General features: G+C 54.6%; 3 protein-coding genes across 4 annotated transcripts in view; 1 reads left to right on the forward strand and 2 right to left on the reverse strand.

Annotated features, from left to right (window-relative positions):
• Window positions 1-1,009, reverse strand: part of snap47 (synaptosome associated protein 47) — a 4,642-nt gene extending 3,633 nt beyond the window's left edge. Inside the window, 1 exon segment of the mRNA XM_042332176.1 lies at window positions 440-1,009. Within this exon segment, the coding sequence (XP_042188110.1) occupies window positions 440-972 (533 nt within the window). The 5' untranslated portion in view covers window positions 973-1,009.
• Window positions 1,010-1,660: 651 nt separating this feature from the next.
• Window positions 1,661-6,077, forward strand: jmjd4 (jumonji domain containing 4). The gene is made up of 7 exons (XM_042332143.1): window positions 1,661-1,705; window positions 1,891-2,183; window positions 2,951-3,116; window positions 3,576-3,701; window positions 4,428-4,695; window positions 5,193-5,339; window positions 5,680-6,077. The coding sequence occupies exons 2-7, from the start codon at window positions 1,925-1,927 to the stop codon at window positions 5,983-5,985; spliced, it is 1,272 nt and encodes a 423-aa protein (XP_042188077.1). The 5' UTR covers window positions 1,661-1,705; window positions 1,891-1,924; the 3' UTR covers window positions 5,986-6,077.
• Window positions 6,078-9,437: 3,360 nt separating this feature from the next.
• Window positions 9,438-16,601, reverse strand: part of LOC103189846 (ALS2 C-terminal-like protein) — a 43,333-nt gene continuing 36,169 nt past the window's right edge. The window contains exons 18-28 of one of the 2 annotated variants that reach the window (XM_042332077.1): window positions 16,187-16,317; window positions 14,716-14,958; window positions 13,433-13,517; window positions 12,891-13,048; window positions 12,251-12,298; window positions 11,941-12,117; window positions 11,735-11,777; window positions 11,402-11,463; window positions 10,819-10,968; window positions 10,132-10,228; window positions 9,438-9,633 (exon numbers count right to left, since the gene is read on the reverse strand). In XM_042332077.1, the coding sequence (XP_042188011.1) occupies window positions 9,568-9,633; window positions 10,132-10,228; window positions 10,819-10,968; window positions 11,402-11,463; window positions 11,735-11,777; window positions 11,941-12,117; window positions 12,251-12,298; window positions 12,891-13,048; window positions 13,433-13,517; window positions 14,716-14,958; window positions 16,187-16,317 (1,260 nt within the window). In that variant the 3' untranslated portion in view covers window positions 9,438-9,567. Of the gene's footprint in view, window positions 9,634-10,131; window positions 10,229-10,818; window positions 10,969-11,392; window positions 11,464-11,734; window positions 11,778-11,940; window positions 12,118-12,250; window positions 12,299-12,890; window positions 13,049-13,432; window positions 13,518-14,715; window positions 14,959-16,186; window positions 16,318-16,601 lie in introns of those variants that run through there. The other variant, XM_042332078.1, reaches the window with a different exon arrangement.

A 16,601-nucleotide genomic window follows, 5' to 3' on the forward strand; every position in this document is an offset into this window, starting at 1 on the left:
GGTTAAGGTGTAGTGACTGTGCGACCGGTGGGCGAGACCCACAGCAGCCTCTCCCACCAACGCCCGTGGATCGCGGTGACCGATTTATTGTCACTATTAATTATTTTGTTCCTTTGGAAGGGATTATTACCCCCCAGGAAAAAGCCATCCGCCGACCGACTTAGCGACCGGATTCCTACCTACTGCTGGGTCCGCGCAGCCGCGCCTGTGGAGTGAGGAAGCGCTCGGGAATCGAACCCGGGTCCCCTCGCTCGCGAGGCGACTGCTCTAACAATCGAGCGACAGGGAACTCCGCCACAGGAGCGTTCTAACCGATACGTAAGAAAAGTTTATTTGGTTGACCGTGTGTGGGTGGGGCTGTGCGGGGGGTTGGGGAGGGGGGGGCTGCGTGTGGGAGGGGGGGGGTGGGGGGGATCTGCCTTGTCGGAGGGGCCATTACCTGTTAGCCACGTCCATGTCCGACTCGATCTTGTCCAGCCCCTTCGTGATGCGGTCAAACTGCTCCCCTTGGTGGTGGAGGACGGTCGTCGTGTCCTCCAGCCGCCTCTGGGAGCTGGTGGCCAGGCTGATCAGCTCCTTGCCCTTGGATGAGGGGCTTCCCCAGGGCGAGGCCGCGGCCCCCTCCCCGTTCCCGCTCCCCTCCCCGCCCCCCTCCTGGCCCAACAGCTGTTCCCTCCAGAAGTGTTCCAACACGTTGAAGACCGCTGCCCGGCTGGGCCGGAGCGAGGAGAACCAGTGCTTGTGGCCCCCGCTGGCTAGCACCGTCAGGGAGCTGAACACCAGGCTAGACGTCTCCTTCCTGACCTCCAGCATCGCCGACAGCTCCAGGCGGACCAGCGGCTCCGGCCTCTCCTTCTCCGCCCGGAACACCAGTTGGCTGGGGGTCATCTGGAGGGTCCCATATGCCCAGCGCCGCTCGCCACTCACGTAGTAAGCTCCCGGCCAGGAGTACAGACACAGGTCACTGGTCATTGCGACTGCAACTCGATGACAGAGCGGAACCTGGGGCAGAACAACAACAACAACAACAACAATTTGCTAACTATCTTACATTTCGTGCCCGCCCCCTCCCCCTCACCCTCACCCACACCCCCACCCTCACCCTCACCCACACCCCCACCCTCACCCTCACCTCACCCCACCCCCACACCCCCACCTCACCCCACACTCACCCCCACACCCCACCTCACCCCCACACCCCACCCACACCCCCACCCCACCCTCACCCCCACCCCCACACCCCCACCTCCCCACCCCCACACCCCCACCTCACCCCCACCCCCACACCCCCACCCTCACCCCCACCCCGCACCCTCACCCCCACCTCACCCCACCTCACCCCCACCCTCACCCCCACCCTCACCCCACCTCACCCCCACCTCACCCCCACCCCACCCCCACCCTCACCCCCACCCTCACCCCCACCCTCACCCCCACCCTCACCCCCACCTCCACCCCCACCCTCACCCCACCCTCACCCCCACCCTCACCCCCACCCTCACCCACCCTCACCCCCACCCTCACCCCACCCTCACCCCCCCATCCCCACCCCCACCCTCACCCCCACCTCACCCTCACCCCCACCCCACACCCTCCACCTCACCCCCACTCTCACCCCCACCATCACCCCCCCACCCTCACCCCCCCCCAACCTCCCTCATCTCCAAGAGAGGTCCGGCCCGCGCGGGAGCCCACAGCCACTTCGGTCAGCCTCGAAAAATAATACACAGTCACTGCACTTCGCAGTGTATCCATCGCGCGAAGCGCTTTGAGACGTCTCGAGGACGCGATGAGAGCCGCCGTATCGAATGCGCGGATCAGTATTGTTACTATTGTACATTATTATATGTTATGGCTGTCCCCCTCTCTCCCCCCCCCCCCCCCCCCCAGAGGGTTGGGCCGGAGCGCCGCTGAGAGCCGGGCGATGGACGAGGAGACCCTGAGGGAGGCTCTGGCTCGTTACCGGGACGCCGGGGGACCCTCGTACGAGGAGTTCGCGCGAGGCGGGGGGATTGATCGCCCGGGCGGCTCGGAGCTGAGCTACTCCCGGTTCTTCCGGGAGTTCCTGGTCCCGAACCGGCCGTGCGTGCTGTCGGGCTCCGTCACCGCGGCCTGGCCTGGCCGACAGCTGTGGGTACAGGAGGACGGCGGCCCGGACTTCCAGCATTTACTGCACCGCTTCGGTGAGATCTCCTGCTCGTATGGGGAGGGGGGCGGGGAGGAAGGGGAGGGGGGGAGGCGGCGCGGTGCTCGCTGGACGAGCGGCGGGGAAAGCGTTGGCCAGACAGCGCTCTCGATGGCCGAGGCTGCCCCCCCCCCCCCCCTCGCAAGCCATGGCTCTCGCCAACCTGCGCCTAATACTCTCCAGAATTAGGTAAACTGGGGGGGGGGTCCCTCCAGAGAGAGAGAGAGAGCGCATTCCATCCCAACAGTCTGTGTCGTTGGGATGCGGGGAATTCTCAGCTGACCCTTGAGCAACGGTGACGGGTTTCCGCGCGCGTCGGACACCCGGCCGACCCTCTCCCCCCCCCCGCGCCCCCCAAAAAATCTGACTGCATTTTATTCTCTGTGTCATTCTCGAGCGAGAGGACCCGGGTTCGACTCCCGGCCGGGCCGAAACCTTGGGCAAGTTTGCTCACTCCGCACGACGGATAATAATCCCTCGAGAAAAAAATGAACAATAATAATAATAATTTGGTCACTCAGTCCATGCCTGTGTGTGGGACGCTGCTGTCCATAATTGGCCGTCGCGTTTCGCCCACAAAATACACCATCAATTCACTTTACAGTATATCCCGTGAAGCCCTTTGAGACGTATCTTGAAGACGCGATAAGGTGCTACATCAAATGCAAGGATTATTATTATTATTATTGTTTATCTCTCTGTTTCTCTCTCTCTCTCTCATTCTCTCTTTCATTCTCTCACTCACGGCTGTTGGTTGTGCTCCAGGTGATGCGGTGGTACCTGTGGCAAACTGTGACGTGCAGGAATACAACGCCAACCCCAAGGAGAGCCTGACGCTGAGCGAGTACCTGAGCTACTGGCGGGAGCGCAGGGCACACGGTCACACCAGTCCCAGGGGCTGCCTCTACCTGAAGGACTGGCACATGCACAGGTTGGACGGCCTGCACCAGGCACCGTGACGAAACCCAACCCAAAACCAACACCCACCTTCCCCCCACCCCCCCCCGCCCCCAAAAATGTGGTCACTCAATAAATGTGGACTGTTTGTGGGACGCTGCTGTGCACAGTTACCTTTGCCCTCTCCCACCCTCCTCGGCTCTCACCCCGAGCTCGGGCACCCAGGCAAGACTCAAGTTAAGCACCTTTAAGCCGCTGTGTGCAATTGACTGCCGCGCTTCACCCGCAAAATACACAGTCACTCCGTTTTACAGTATATTCTGTGAAGCCCTTTGAGACGTCTCAACGAAGTGAGGAGGCGCTGTATCAAATGTAAGGCTCGCTATCATTAGTACCTGAGCACTGGGTTGGTGGGTGGGGGCTGGTGGAGAGAGGGTGGGGGGAACAGATCAGGATCTCCGGGGTAAAGGCTGATCTGTGTCTGTTTTCCCAGGGATTTCCCAGATCACGGCGTCTACAGCACTCCGCTCTTCTTCCGCTCTGACTGGCTGAACGAGTACTGGGATTCCATCCGGTTGGATGACTACCGCTTTGTCTACATGGGGCCCAAGGGATCGTGGTGAGTGTGCTGCAGTGTGTGTACACGCGTGTGTGTGCGTGTGTGTGTGTGCACTGTGGACCTGGAGTGGTGGGTTGCCCCTACGGGGAGTGTTATGGGGAGGGGATATACATTGAAAGGTTGAGTTTGTTTATAGGGGGTGGTTGTAGACTGAGGGGGTGGGCTATTGTGGGGGTAGATTGAGGGGGTGGGTTATGGAGGGAGAGGTTATGGGCTGAGGAGTGGGTTATGATAATAACAATAATAATCCTTGCATTTGATATAGCGCTTTTCACATCTTCTCGACGTCTCAAAGCGCTTCACAGAATATGCTGTAATGTGAATTGACTGTATATTTGTGGGCGAACGCGGCAGCCAATTGCGCACAGCAGCGTCCCCACAAACAGCCGTGGATTGAAAATAATTTATTATTGTTTTGTTTTGGAGGGATTATTATTAGACGTGTGGAGAAAGGAAACTTGCCCGAGGTTTGGCCCTCTGCCTGGAATTGAACCCAGGTGTCTCGCTTGCAAAGCGAGTGCTCTAACCACTGACAGGACTCCACGTTATTGGGGTTATTGGGGGAGTTTGGTGGGGAGCGGAGATGGTGGCAGGAGATGCACAGACACAGCCACTGACAAGCGCTCCGGGACGCTACCCCACGTGAGGGGCGCTGTAAGTTGTTGTTGTCTGATCCCGACCCCTCACTTTCCCCCGCTCTCCCCCCCCCCCCTCCGCTCCCGCCAGGACCCCGTTCCACGCTGACGTCTTCCGCTCCTACAGCTGGTCGGCCAATCTGTGCGGTCGGAAGCGATGGCTGCTGTTCCCCCCGGGGGAAGAGGCTGCTCTGCGAGACCGGGCGGGTTCGCTGGCCTACGACGTCTTGTCCCCCGCCCTGAGGGACCCCCAGCTCTACCCAGGCGCCGCCCAGAGCCACTCACCCATCGAGGTCATCCAGGAACCCGGGGAGGTCCTCTTTGTCCCCAGCGGCTGGTACCATCAGGTCCACAATCTGGTAAGTCGTGGCTCAGCACAAGCTCTGGGCTCCCCACCCCCAAGCCTTGGCTCTCGCCAACCTGCGCCTGATACTCTCCAGAATTAGGTAAGCAGGGGGACTCCCTCCAGAGAGAGAGAGAGAGAGAGCGCATTCCATTCCAACCATCTATCTCTGGGATTTCCATGTGTAGTTGGGAGGCGGGGAATTCTCAGTTGGGTTTGGAGTCTCTTAAGCGACGGCGACGGGTTTCCAAGTGCCAGGGCTTTGGGTGGCAGGAGGGGAATTGGGAAGAATCTGCCACAAAGCTTAGCTGAAGTAGAATCCACGGGTTATCTTAAGGAATTAATGGCACCTCCCACCAAGTACCCGAAATACACAGTCACCACACCTTACAGTATATTCTGTGAAACGCTTTGAGACGTCACTGCATCAAATGCAAGGATTCTTATTATGATCGGGATGTTCCTCCTGACGTGAAATGTGTTATGTACAAATGTATTATTATTATTATTAAGGAGGACACCATCTCCGTCAACCACAACTGGCTGAATGGCTGTAACGTGGACACAGTCTGGCGTTTCCTCAGGGCCGAGCTGTCAGCAGTCCAGGACGAGATCGGGGAGTGGAGAGACAGCATGGCGGACTGGCACCAGCACTGTCAGGTAACTGGGGAGATTGAGCCCCACTGGTCAGGCCTTCAGCCTCTCTCTCTCTGCCCCCACCCTCTGGAACTCCCATCGCACAGTCCCTTCGCCTCGCCCCCTCCCTCGCCTCCCTCAAGGGCCGGTCTCGAGACTTTCCTCTTCGACAGCCCTCCCTGCCCTCCACCCCCCTCTTGATCCCAACCCGCATCTCGGGTCCAAATCCCTGACTGTCCAGCGCCTCGGGACGTCCTCCCGACGCGAACGTCGCCGTGTAAGTGTCGCTAGTTGTTGTTGTTGTGGGGCGATTCCGCTCCGGGCTGACGCGGTGACTTGACTCCCGTGCTGTGCCGTGGTCCAGGTGATGATGAAGTCCTGCACGGGGATGGACTTCTCCCAGTTCTACGTCTTCCTGGAAACCATCGCCAGGAACCGGATGGAGTGGCTGGACAGTGGGCTGGAGGACCCGGGGCCGGGCGGGGCCCAGGGATCCGAGCTGGGACGGCGCCAGGCGATGTTCGACCTGCACCGGGTCGGGGCTGCGCTGGAGTCGCTCCTCGCGGACGCCGACTTCACACGTCTCGAGGTGGACAGTCCGGGTCTGGGTTCGAGCCCGGGTGGCCTCCTGCGGGAGGTCAGAGAGGTGGCGGACTCGGCCTTGACGTGATACCGTGGTGCCAGCCTCGCCTCGTCTCTCCTTCAGCCACGTGATGTCCCGTAGCTCAGGGGTCAGAGCCCTCGCCTCGCAAGAGAGAGGACCCGGGTTCGAATCCCGGGCGGGTCAGGGCGAAACCTTAGGCAAATTGTCCTACTCCACACACTCACACACACACACACACACACACACACGGGCGCCTCTGTTTACCCGGCAGTAAGTAGTTGTTAGTCAATTGGCGGATCGCTTTCCAGGGATAATAATTAACAGTTAATCCACTTTACAGTGTATCCCGTGAAGCGCTTTGAGGCGTCTCAACGACGTGATAAGGCCCTGTATCAAATGCGAGGGTGATTGTTGTTGTTGTTGTTGATGATCCACGCTACAAACAGGGACGTGGGCAGAAATTACGCCACCTTTGAGCCTCGTTCTTTAATAAAGAGGAACTCGATGGGTTTGTGGATTGAGGGCTGCCTGACAGCCTTTAACGTATTGTCTGGAGTCACTTATCTGGTAATAAAAAGTCCCAGATCAAAACTTTGTACCAATTTTTTTCCCCCTCAATTCATTGCTCTGCTCTGGAACCTGGAGCTGCGCAGATGACACCGCAGAGAGGAGAAATCATCCAACATTCAGGTCCTAAAGTGCAAACCATGTTAATAATAAAGTTCCCCCCCACCGCCCCCACCCGACGCACACCCCACAAACTACAACAGCAAGTTACTGGAGCGAAATATACACCATTTTGACAGAACCCGGTTTGTGCTCCAAATCAGACTTAGAATTTACAGATGTGTGCTATCTAGACATGGGATGCAATGTGGACTCTCTCTCTCTCTCTCTCTCCCGGGAGGGACGCCTCCTGCTGATCTAATCCCGAAGAGTATTAGGACCCGGGTGTGATTCCCGGGTCGGGAGGGCGACACCATAGGCGAGTTTCCTTACTCCACACGCCACGTTTAGCTGGGGGGTGGGGATCAGGGAGGGTGGGGGGGTAGGAGGGTGACCGAAGGCACGGTCGAAGAGGAGAGTCTTGAGACGGGTCTGGAGCCTGTGATGGGTTTCACTGCCGCCCCAGAGATCACGTGAGGGTTTTTGAAAACCCAAAAGGTTATCCAAAAAATGCGTACGTCCTAAACGGTCGTGCGTTACGTGGACCGGACAAATGGCGTGTTTGATTTCGGTTTTGTTTGGCAGATCTTGGGGAATGCTGCACCCAAATGAAACATTGCCAATAACAACTTGGAATCGTATAGCGCTCTTCACGTGCCCCGGATCGTTTAAACACCCTGACGACACTGAGAGAGAAGGCAAAAGGACTTTGACAAGTCTTGCAATGTAAAACATTTGCCTACACAATACAGTAACGACTTTGGCAGATTGTTTTTCATGTAATTACAGTACAAGTTCACTATAACGAATTCTGCTTCTAACAAACCCCCGGTTTTAATGATCGCAAAGGCAAGACCCAATTTTGCCCCTCTCTGACGGCTAAACCGTGCTATCGTGAACACCGACATAACAATCTCTTGTTACAATCTCTGGGAGGGTTCGTTAAAGTGAGGTTTATAAACTGCCGCCTGATTTCACTCCTAAACGGCCTCGCGCTAATTTTAAGATCCTGTCCCCTGGTTCTGGACAGTGATTCGAAGCAGAACCATTGAATACACTCGTTACGGCGCTATAAGGAAAGTGTTTATTAATATATATCACATATAAATAAATCTTTTGTGATCCTATTATTGTGTTTCACCCTCACCTCATAATGTGCTGCCGTCATATATTACATTTAGCCTAAATCCCCTCTCCCTACACCCCCCCACCCTACCCCCCCATCCCCCCAGGGCGCTCAGCAATCCATAAGGACATTGAACATCCATCCCATGATAATATTGAGGAAAAGCAGTGTCCTGGTCAACAAGCCTCAGATTAATTGGCTCACTCACCTTAGCGGCTGCATACAGGACATTGTGTGCAAAATGACTGCTGTGTTTGCCCGACAGAACAGTCACTACACTACCAAGGTCCATTCAGTTCGCTTTCAACCATCCTAGCAGTCGCAAGCACATGTCAGCTCCCTCCCAAACTATACACTGTAGATCCCCGATATTATTTCCTAACGGGGAGCCTGTTCCAGGCATTTACGATAAGAACATGAATTTACGAGAGAAAGACCAAGACCCAATGTTAAGGCACTGTTAAAACAAGTTCTTTCTCTCAAATGCTCAGTGGGCAACTCGCGTCCCTCCACAACACATGGCAGACAGTTGAGGGTTTGCACCTGAACTGTTCACGTGTTTCCCCCCCACACGACTGTGTGACTCTCTGACTCTCCCAGCCCATGGTATCGCATTTTGCTAACAATATACAGTCACTGCATTTCACAGTAAATCATGTGAAGCCCTTTGAGATGTTCTTCTGGCATGACAAGGCATGACAAATGCAGGGATTATTATTATTATTATGCAATCCGGGACATTACAGCATCGAGAGAGTCCGCCGTGTCTGCAGTGGAGCTAGCTCACCCACACTGGTGCTTCTCTGCTCCCGTACCCCCTTCTCTTTCCTCGGCATTTGTGAATCTCTTTTCGAAATAACTAATAATCCGCCTGGCATCTCATATACCACATTTGGCTCCGCCTCCGTTTAGCGCTTTGAGTCGTTGCCCCGCAATGAATAAATGGCAGTTGTTATCCCATCATCAAGACGTCTCAAAGCGCTTCACGGGATACTTTACTGTGAAGTGTTGTGACTGTGCATCTGTGTATTGAGGTTCCGGACAGAAGCAGCTTTCGCTGAGTACCACGTGAGGGTCATGAGATTATGAGAGTGAAAACAAGTGTTGGCTGTGAGATTGGCTGTTGATATAACAGTTGGGATGTGGAACCCTCTGCAGTCAGCGGTTAAGACAGAACGTGTCCCACCTGATGGTCAAGAGCCTCCAGAGTAAGTAAGACAGAGAAGAGAGAGATATATGGAGAGGTGTGATGGCTAGGAGCTGGATATTTTTCCTTGTCCTTTCAGTCACTGTCCATTCCCTGACCAGACAGACTCGCTGCGCTGTGTGATTCCCTCCTGTTTGGCTTAGAGAGGAGAGGACCCGTGGAGTAGACCACCCATCAGAAGAAGAAGCCTTCCTTCGTTTGGCCGGCCGGTTCGTACCTGATTGCCATCTGCACATGTGCATTGTGTGTGTATGTGGTGTGTGTATGTGGTTTATGTGTAGTGTGTGGGTGGTTTGTGGTGATGTGATGTGTGGTGTATGTGGTGTGTGTGTGTGCGTTGTGTGTGGTGTTTGTGTGTGTGTGTGTGTGCGCGCGGTGTTTGTGTATGTGGTGTGTGAGTGTGTGTGTAGGTGGTGTTTGTGTATGTGGTGTGTGTGTGTGTGTGGTGTGTGTATGTGGTGTGTGTGAGTGTAGGTGTTTTTTGTGTATGTGGTGTGTGTGGTGTGTGTTTGTGGTGTGTGTTTGTGGTGTGTGTGTGTGTGTGGAGTTAGAGTACCCGCCAGCCAGTGTAGTTTATAGCGAGTGCCTGGGAAAAGTCTGAGTGTTGTGGTGTGGGTTGTTTCGCCTCACGTTCCTGAGTGACGTGTTGTCAGGAGACACTGTTCAGACAGGCACCTAATCGTATTTCCTCCTTCTGAATGTGCTGGTAACAAGACTGGAGGGAAAGAACGTTGGGGTTGAGTGGAGGGGGGGTGGGGAGCGGGGGGAGGGAAGGAAGGAAGGGGAAAAGATAAGAGAGCTGGTGGTTACAAGTCACTTTCATCACTTAGTATTTGGTCAAAAAACGCAAAGACATGGGTTCGACGACGATAACAATAACAGCAGCAGATTACACTTACATTTACACGGCGCCTTTCACGTCGGATGTCCCAAGGCGCTGGGCAGTCAGGGATTTGGACCCGAGTTGGGGGTTGGGATCCGGAGGGTGGGGTGGAGGGCAGGGAGGGTGGGGGGGGGTTAGGAGGGTGACCGAAGGCGCGGTCGAAGAGGAGGGTCTTGAGACGGGCCTTGAAGGAAGCGAGGGGGGGAGCGAGGCGGAGGGAATGCCGGACGAAGTCACACCCAATTATTGAGCTAATGTCCCTTATTTCTGGGAGGGAAGGTTGATGGGGGGGGGGTCTTGACAGTCCCTGATGACCTTTGATCAGCTCACCTCCAGGGCAGTCAGCAGGAAGTCATTCATGCCCCCCTCCCAGGTCGGATCCATCATGTCCCGAATCAGGTGCAGCTCTGCTCCCAACCGCTGGATCCTACAGCAAAGAGACAACATCAACGGCCGTTAACATCATCACCAGGTCCAGCAATTGAAGGGGAAGTCAGGAAACGCCCGCACTGGCTCCCAATCGCCCAACGCATTTCAACGTCCTCTCACTCGTTTTCAAACCCCCTCATGCCCTGGCACCCCTCGACCTCTCCGGCTTGCTTACCCCCACCCCCCCCCCCTCACACCACCATCCGCTGCCTCCGCTCCATCGAGCAGAGGGAACGGCAGGTTTGGTATTGTTTTGAGGAGGTCGCAGGAGGAGGGTGGGACAAGACTACGAGAGATTTCACGGTCAGGGAGGCCCTTGAATGAGGCCCTTCTTGGGGACGGGGAGCCAGTGGAGTCGGGCGAGGGTTGGGGGGGGGGGGGGTGATAGGCTCTCGGAGCTCGGTGCGAGTGAAAGAGAGAGAGAGGTTGCACGGGCTGCAGAGTTCTGGATAAGAGTTGGGTAGTCCAGTGAGCAGCTGGGAGTAATCTAACCCGGACTTGATGAGTGCAAGGATTAGGGACTCGGTGGTCTGAGGGCAGAGGTCGTGGCGGAGGTGGGCAATGTTAAGGGATTTGGTGTGGTCTTACCTTGCTCGGGAGACCACGTACACTAGGAGGGGCAGCAGGTCGTCCATGGGGAGGTTGTACTCTCTCCTCAGCACCCGCGTCACCGTGTGCTCAATCTCCCCGTACGTCTTCATGATGGTGTCCATCTTCTCCTGGGCATCCGCTGTGCTGCTGTGGGCCCCGTGTCAAGGCAATAGGTCAGATCTAACCCCATCTCAACCTGTCCGCTCCCTCCGCTTAGCAGGCTCCGGCTTGCTCCACGTTCCCCCGCCCGGCCTGCCCCACCGTCAGCGGTCAGGCCTTCAGCCTCTCTCTCTGCTCCCACCCTTTGGAACCCCATCCCACAGTCCCTTCGCCTCACCCCCTCCCTCGCCTCCTTCAAGGCCCGTCTCAAGATCCTTCTCTTCAACCGCGCCTTCGGTCACGCTCGTACCTGCCCTCCATCCCTCCTGATCCCAACCCCTAGCTCGGGTCCAAATCTCTGACTGTCCAAGGCCTTGGGACATCCTCCTGATGTGAAAGGCTTTGTGTAAATGTCATTTGTTGTTGTTGTCATTCACTCCTTCCCTCTCTTCCCTCACTCACTCGCTCTCACCTCACTCACCTTATCTTCTGGAGACACTCGATCGCCGACTCGAAGCACACGTCTTTCACAATGGACTTTCTCTGTGGAGACACAGAGTGCGCAGCCCCAGGTCAGAGTGACTAAATCACAGGGTTTTACAGGTGACCCTGTGTGTTGCCAGCCTTTATTACCCATTCTCACGTCAGCCCGAGGTGGGGGCAACAACAAATTACATTAATAATAATAATGTGTTGAACAGTCAAGGGTTTGCACCCGAGTTGCGGACGCGGAGATAGGGATTTGGAGGGACGGAGAGCGACTGAAACCCAGGGTTTAACACGGTTGGTAATCAGGAACATGCTGAGTTCTGACCTGATTTTTTGTCAAATGAAGATCTTGAAGAGGCCACAGGTGTCTGAAGAGAAGCAGCAAAACAGTTACAACAGGACAAGTCAGTCTGAGCCGTGTGAACAACAAAGGGAATCGGCAAGGTAGCAAACGATGGGGAGTGAGAGCAGGGAATTGGGGTTAGAGTAGAGAGCTCCAGTGGTGGAGCGAACCCCAGCACAGACACTTACTTCTGAACCTCCAGGAACTCGAGGAGTTTGAGGTCGGGGAGAAGGCCCAGGTGAACGATGCCTTTCCAGTACAGAGCGTCGCCCGGCTCGTGGTACAACATGTACATCATGAAGAGGTCGGGGTAGAGGTGAGGCAAGAGCAGGGGCAACGTGACGGTGAATGGGGTCTGCTCCTCACTGACAAACAGGGAGAGAGAGAGAGAGAGAGAGACAGAGACTGAGACTCCGTTACAGTGCTCTGAAGTCTGTACCCCCACTCCCCCATCCCCCACTCGCCCTCTCTCTCTCCGCCTCCCCCGCCCCGTGTTACCTGTCTTGTGAGGTCACGTCATTCTGTGGTGAGGTAGAGAAGAAACGCCTGAAACACAAACACAGTAAAGTCGGGTAAAGATTCGTCCAAAGGACGACACCTGCGCGAATGCAGCGCTCCCCGCCCAGCACTGCACTGGAGCGTCAGCCTGAGCCGTCCCTGTCCTGGCCTTAAACTTTGTGGAGGACTGTCGCGTATTGGTTAGAGCGCTCCCCATGCAAGCGAGAGGACCCGGGATAGATACCCGGGCAGGTAAGTTGTTTTTTTTAACTCCACACGCCTCTGTTTACCGGCAGTAAGTAGAAACCCGGTTAGTCGATCAGCGGATTAGCATTTGATATTAAATTGATATTAAATTTAATTTAAATTTAACTTAAGTTTGATATTAAATATTAAATTGATTAGCGTTTGATACAGCGCCTCATCGCGTCTTCGAGACATCTCAAAGCGCTTCACAGAATATACTGTCAAGTGAACTGACTGTGCATTTTGTGGGTGAAACGCGGCAGCCGAATGCGCACAGCAGAGCCCCACAAACAGTCGTGGATTGAGTGACCCACGGAGCCACGGAACTCCACAGCAAAGCTACAGGACTCCACACTGACTTGCTCAGTGTGTGGCCTTACGCAGCGACACTGACCTGCTCAGTATAAGCAGTGTCTGGGCGTGAGTGACGACTTCCTGTCGAGCCAGGGACAGGAGCCTCTTGTAAGTGCCGATTCCGGAGTAGGAGGCCTGGAAGGTCAGGGTGACCATGTGCAGAAGCTTCCCCAACGGGTGGTGGGCTGACTCGAGCGCCTGAAACAACAGGAGGAAACACCTCACGATAGGAGCCTTGGTGTTGGGGCCAAAGCTTTCGGCCAGCAAGTGTGTGGGCCCCGACATCAGCAACAACAACTTGCGGAGGGTGATTGTTGAAGAGTCTGTGCTTTCAGCCACTACGCCCTTACACTCTGGAACACTCTCTCTTTATCCCTCCGCCTTGTCCCTTCCCTTCCCCATCTCCAGGTCGCGCCTGAAGACCTTCCTCTTCGCTCGTGCCTACGGTCACCTCCCCCATCCCACCGGCTCGGGGTCGTGCTCCACCACTGTCAAGCTGTCTGAGATGCCGCCCTCATGGGGGCTGCGGTGTAGAGGCAAGTTGTTGTTGTTGTCACTCGACACCTCTCATGTTGTACTCACCAGTCTCACCTGCTCCCTCAGACTCAGCTCTTCTCTCCTGGAACTCCCTTCTGGGGACTTATTCTCACCTTCGGTCGGTTTCTGCCTGAAAAGATACAAAGGGCATCGCCCGAACAGACCTGGTTACAATAATAATAATAATCCTTGCACTTCATCACGTCGTTGAGACGTCTCAAAGGGCTTCACAGAGTGTAGTGTTAAGTGAATTTTGTGGGTGAAACATGGCAGCCAATTGCACACAGCGGTGTCCCACAAATAGCCGTGGATTGAAGTGACCAAATTATTAATTTTTACATTTTTTTGAAGGGATTATTACCCCCCGGAAAAGCGATCCACTGATCGAATAACAACCGGGTTCCTACTTACTGCTGGGTAAACAGAGGCGTGGGGAGTAAGGAAACGTGCCTAATGTTTTGCTCTGCCCAGGAATCGAACCGGGGTCCTGTGCACAATCGGCTGCCGAGTTTCGCCCACAAAATATACACTCACTCCACTTTACAGTATATTCTGTGAAGCGCTTTGAGACGTCTCAATAACGTGATGAGGCGTTATATCAAATGCAAGGATTATTATTATTATTATGTCCTGTTTGGGTGGATGTTAAAGATCCCGTCTTTGAAAAAAATCTGGTCATTTACTTCATGGCTGTTGTGGGAGATTTCTGTGTGCAAATTGGCTGCCAAGTTTGCTTAGGAAAGACGGTCACTACAATTTACTGTAAATCCTGTGAAGTGATTTGAGACAACCTCTCAAATTATTATTATTATTTTTAATAATTTTTTGCGGTTAGCCGAGTGTTGGACGTGTGTGGAAATCCATCCTCACTGCTTAAGAGTCTCCAAACCAAACTGAGAGTTCCCTGCATCCCACCTACACATGAAAATCACAGCGACAGATTGTTGGAATGGAATGCGCTCTCTCTCCCTGGAGAGATGAATTCTGATTACCTAATTTCGGAGAGTATTAGGCGCAGTATTAGTCAAGAACCAAGGCTTGAGGGACCTCAAGAGTATGTGTTGGGGTAACTGCTGGAGTCTAAGCAGCTAAAACCACATAGCTCGGTCATTGAGAGGGCTGTCTGGCCAAGCTTTCCCGCTGCTTGTCCAGCTAGGACCACCATACCCGTTAGGGCTTTGGCTGCAGGGTTAGCAGGAGCTGAGTGGGAGGATTCCCTGCCCCCAGTGAATGGTCTGCTCTTCCAGGTCCTGCCGATGAGCCAGGCTGGGCTGTGAGCATTGCCTAATAATAATAATTAATAATAATTTTCAATCACAATCACACACCGGTCACAGTAGAGATATCCCTGGTCGCCGCTGGCTGCCGTTTCTGATTCTGTGTCCCATCCCACCTCCTCCCTGCTCTCTCGCTCCTTCAAATTTTTCCGCGGATCCCGGCTGTTCTCGGAGTGAAATCCCAGGAAGGATTCCGAGGATGTCTCCACACAGCCGGACTTCAGGAAGTCCTCAAACTGCTGGTAGATTCCCCGCCAGCGCTCCTCCGCGGCTATTATCTGGCTGCCCAGTTGTCTGGAAGAAAAGTTCATTAAAAAAAACCCCACGTGAAATCGCCGAGATATTGACAGAGCAGTTTGGAAATGCAATCAGTCAACCGGCATTCAGCTACACCAACCAAAGAACCTTTACAACAACAATAACACCACATTGTATTTACACGCCGCCTTTCATGTCAGGAAGACGTCCCAAGGCGCTGGACAGTCAGGTATTTGGAGTTGGGGGCAGGTGGAGGGCGGGGAGGGTAGGGGCAGGAGGGTGACCGAAGGCGCGGTCGAAGAGGAGGGTCTTGAGCCGTGCCTTGGAGGAGGCGAGGGAGGGAGCGAGGCGAAGGGACTGATGGATGGGGTTCCAGAGGGTGGGAGCGGAGGGGAAGGTCCAACCACTGCATCCCACCTCCCCACTGATGGTGGGGAGGGCCGAGCGGGGGATGTGGAGCAGTCCAGAGTCCGCTGAGCGGAGGGAGGTGGACTGGTTGATATGGAAAGTACAGTCCCCGCCCCCCCCCCCCCCACACACAACAACTTTTATATTTCTCCTTTTCAGATATTTCAGATGTGATGTCTAACTGAGCTCCTGTTCAGGTGGACGTTTAGATCCTGCGTTTCTATTCGAAAAGAGAAGAGTATTTCTCTCTCTTTCCCCCTCGCACCCCCCACCCGGTTTCCTGGCCGACAATCCCCAAAATAAAATTGGTCACTCACTCCATGGCTGTTTGTGGGACGCTGCTGTGTGCAAACTGCCTGCCGCTTGCACCCACAAAATATGGTCACTACACTTCACAGTTACTGAATATTCAGTAATCACAGTGAACTGTCCTGTAGCTCAGTGGTTAGAGCACTCGCCTCGCAAGCGAGAGACCTTGGGTTTGACCTCCGGGCAGGGCGAAATGTTGGGCAAGTTTCCTTACTCCACACACGTGCCTCTGTTTACCGAGCTGTAAGTAGGAACCCGGTTGTTAGTCGATTTTCCGGGGGGGGGGTAATAATCCCTTCAAAAAAAAATGTAGTCACTCAATCCACGGCTGTTTATGGGACGCTGCTGTGCACAATTGGCTGCCGCGTTCGCCCACGAAATATACAGTCCATTCGCTTTACAGCGTACAGGTTTGCAATCACTGACTATCTTAGCACTTTGGGACGTCCTCCTGACGTGAAAGGCGCTGTGCAAAAGTAATTTGCTGCTGTTATATCCTGTAAAGCGATTTGATGCGTCGAAGACAAATGCGGGGTGTATTACTCACAGTTTGCTGTTGACCCCGGGTGTGGTCTGCTCGTCAAGTTTGGAAAACACTCCGTTTGTCCGCAGCCCACTCCCCCACTTGTTACTGAACAATCCCTCAATCACGTACCCATTGGGGAAGCTGAGCTTTCCCTGGAACACAACAAAAACAACAACAAATTACGTTACAGCGGTTACAGAATGAGCCGCTTGTTTTGACTGCCGTGCGCAATCGGCTGCCGCGTCCTGCTAACAAAATACACTGTCACTACACTTTGAAGCGCTTTGAGGCGTCTCGAAGGCGCGATGAGGCGCTAATATCAAATGCAAGGATTATTATTATTATTATGTGTGCTCTCGTTTCCAAGTCAGAAGGTCAGGGTTGTGCGTGTATAATGAGTTGACGGCTGTGGTCACGGGGTAGAAGCCTGACACAT

This window comes from Callorhinchus milii, unplaced genomic scaffold (genome assembly GCF_018977255.1).
Source record: "Callorhinchus milii isolate IMCB2004 unplaced genomic scaffold, IMCB_Cmil_1.0 Scaffold2, whole genome shotgun sequence".
Lineage (NCBI taxonomy): Eukaryota > Metazoa > Chordata > Chondrichthyes > Chimaeriformes > Callorhinchidae > Callorhinchus > Callorhinchus milii.

Bases quoted from the DNA above. Each gene is read 5' to 3' on its own strand.
- jmjd4 (XM_042332143.1), top strand. From the start codon at position 1,925: ATGGACGAGGAGACCCTGAGGGAGGCTCTGGCTCGTTACCGGGACGCC. The intron at 3,702-4,427 runs GTGAGTGTGCTG...CGCTCCCGCCAG, and splicing joins ATGGGGCCCAAGGGATCGTG to GACCCCGTTCCACGCTGACG. The intron at 4,696-5,192 runs GTAAGTCGTGGC...ATTATTATTAAG, and splicing joins ACCATCAGGTCCACAATCTG to GAGGACACCATCTCCGTCAA.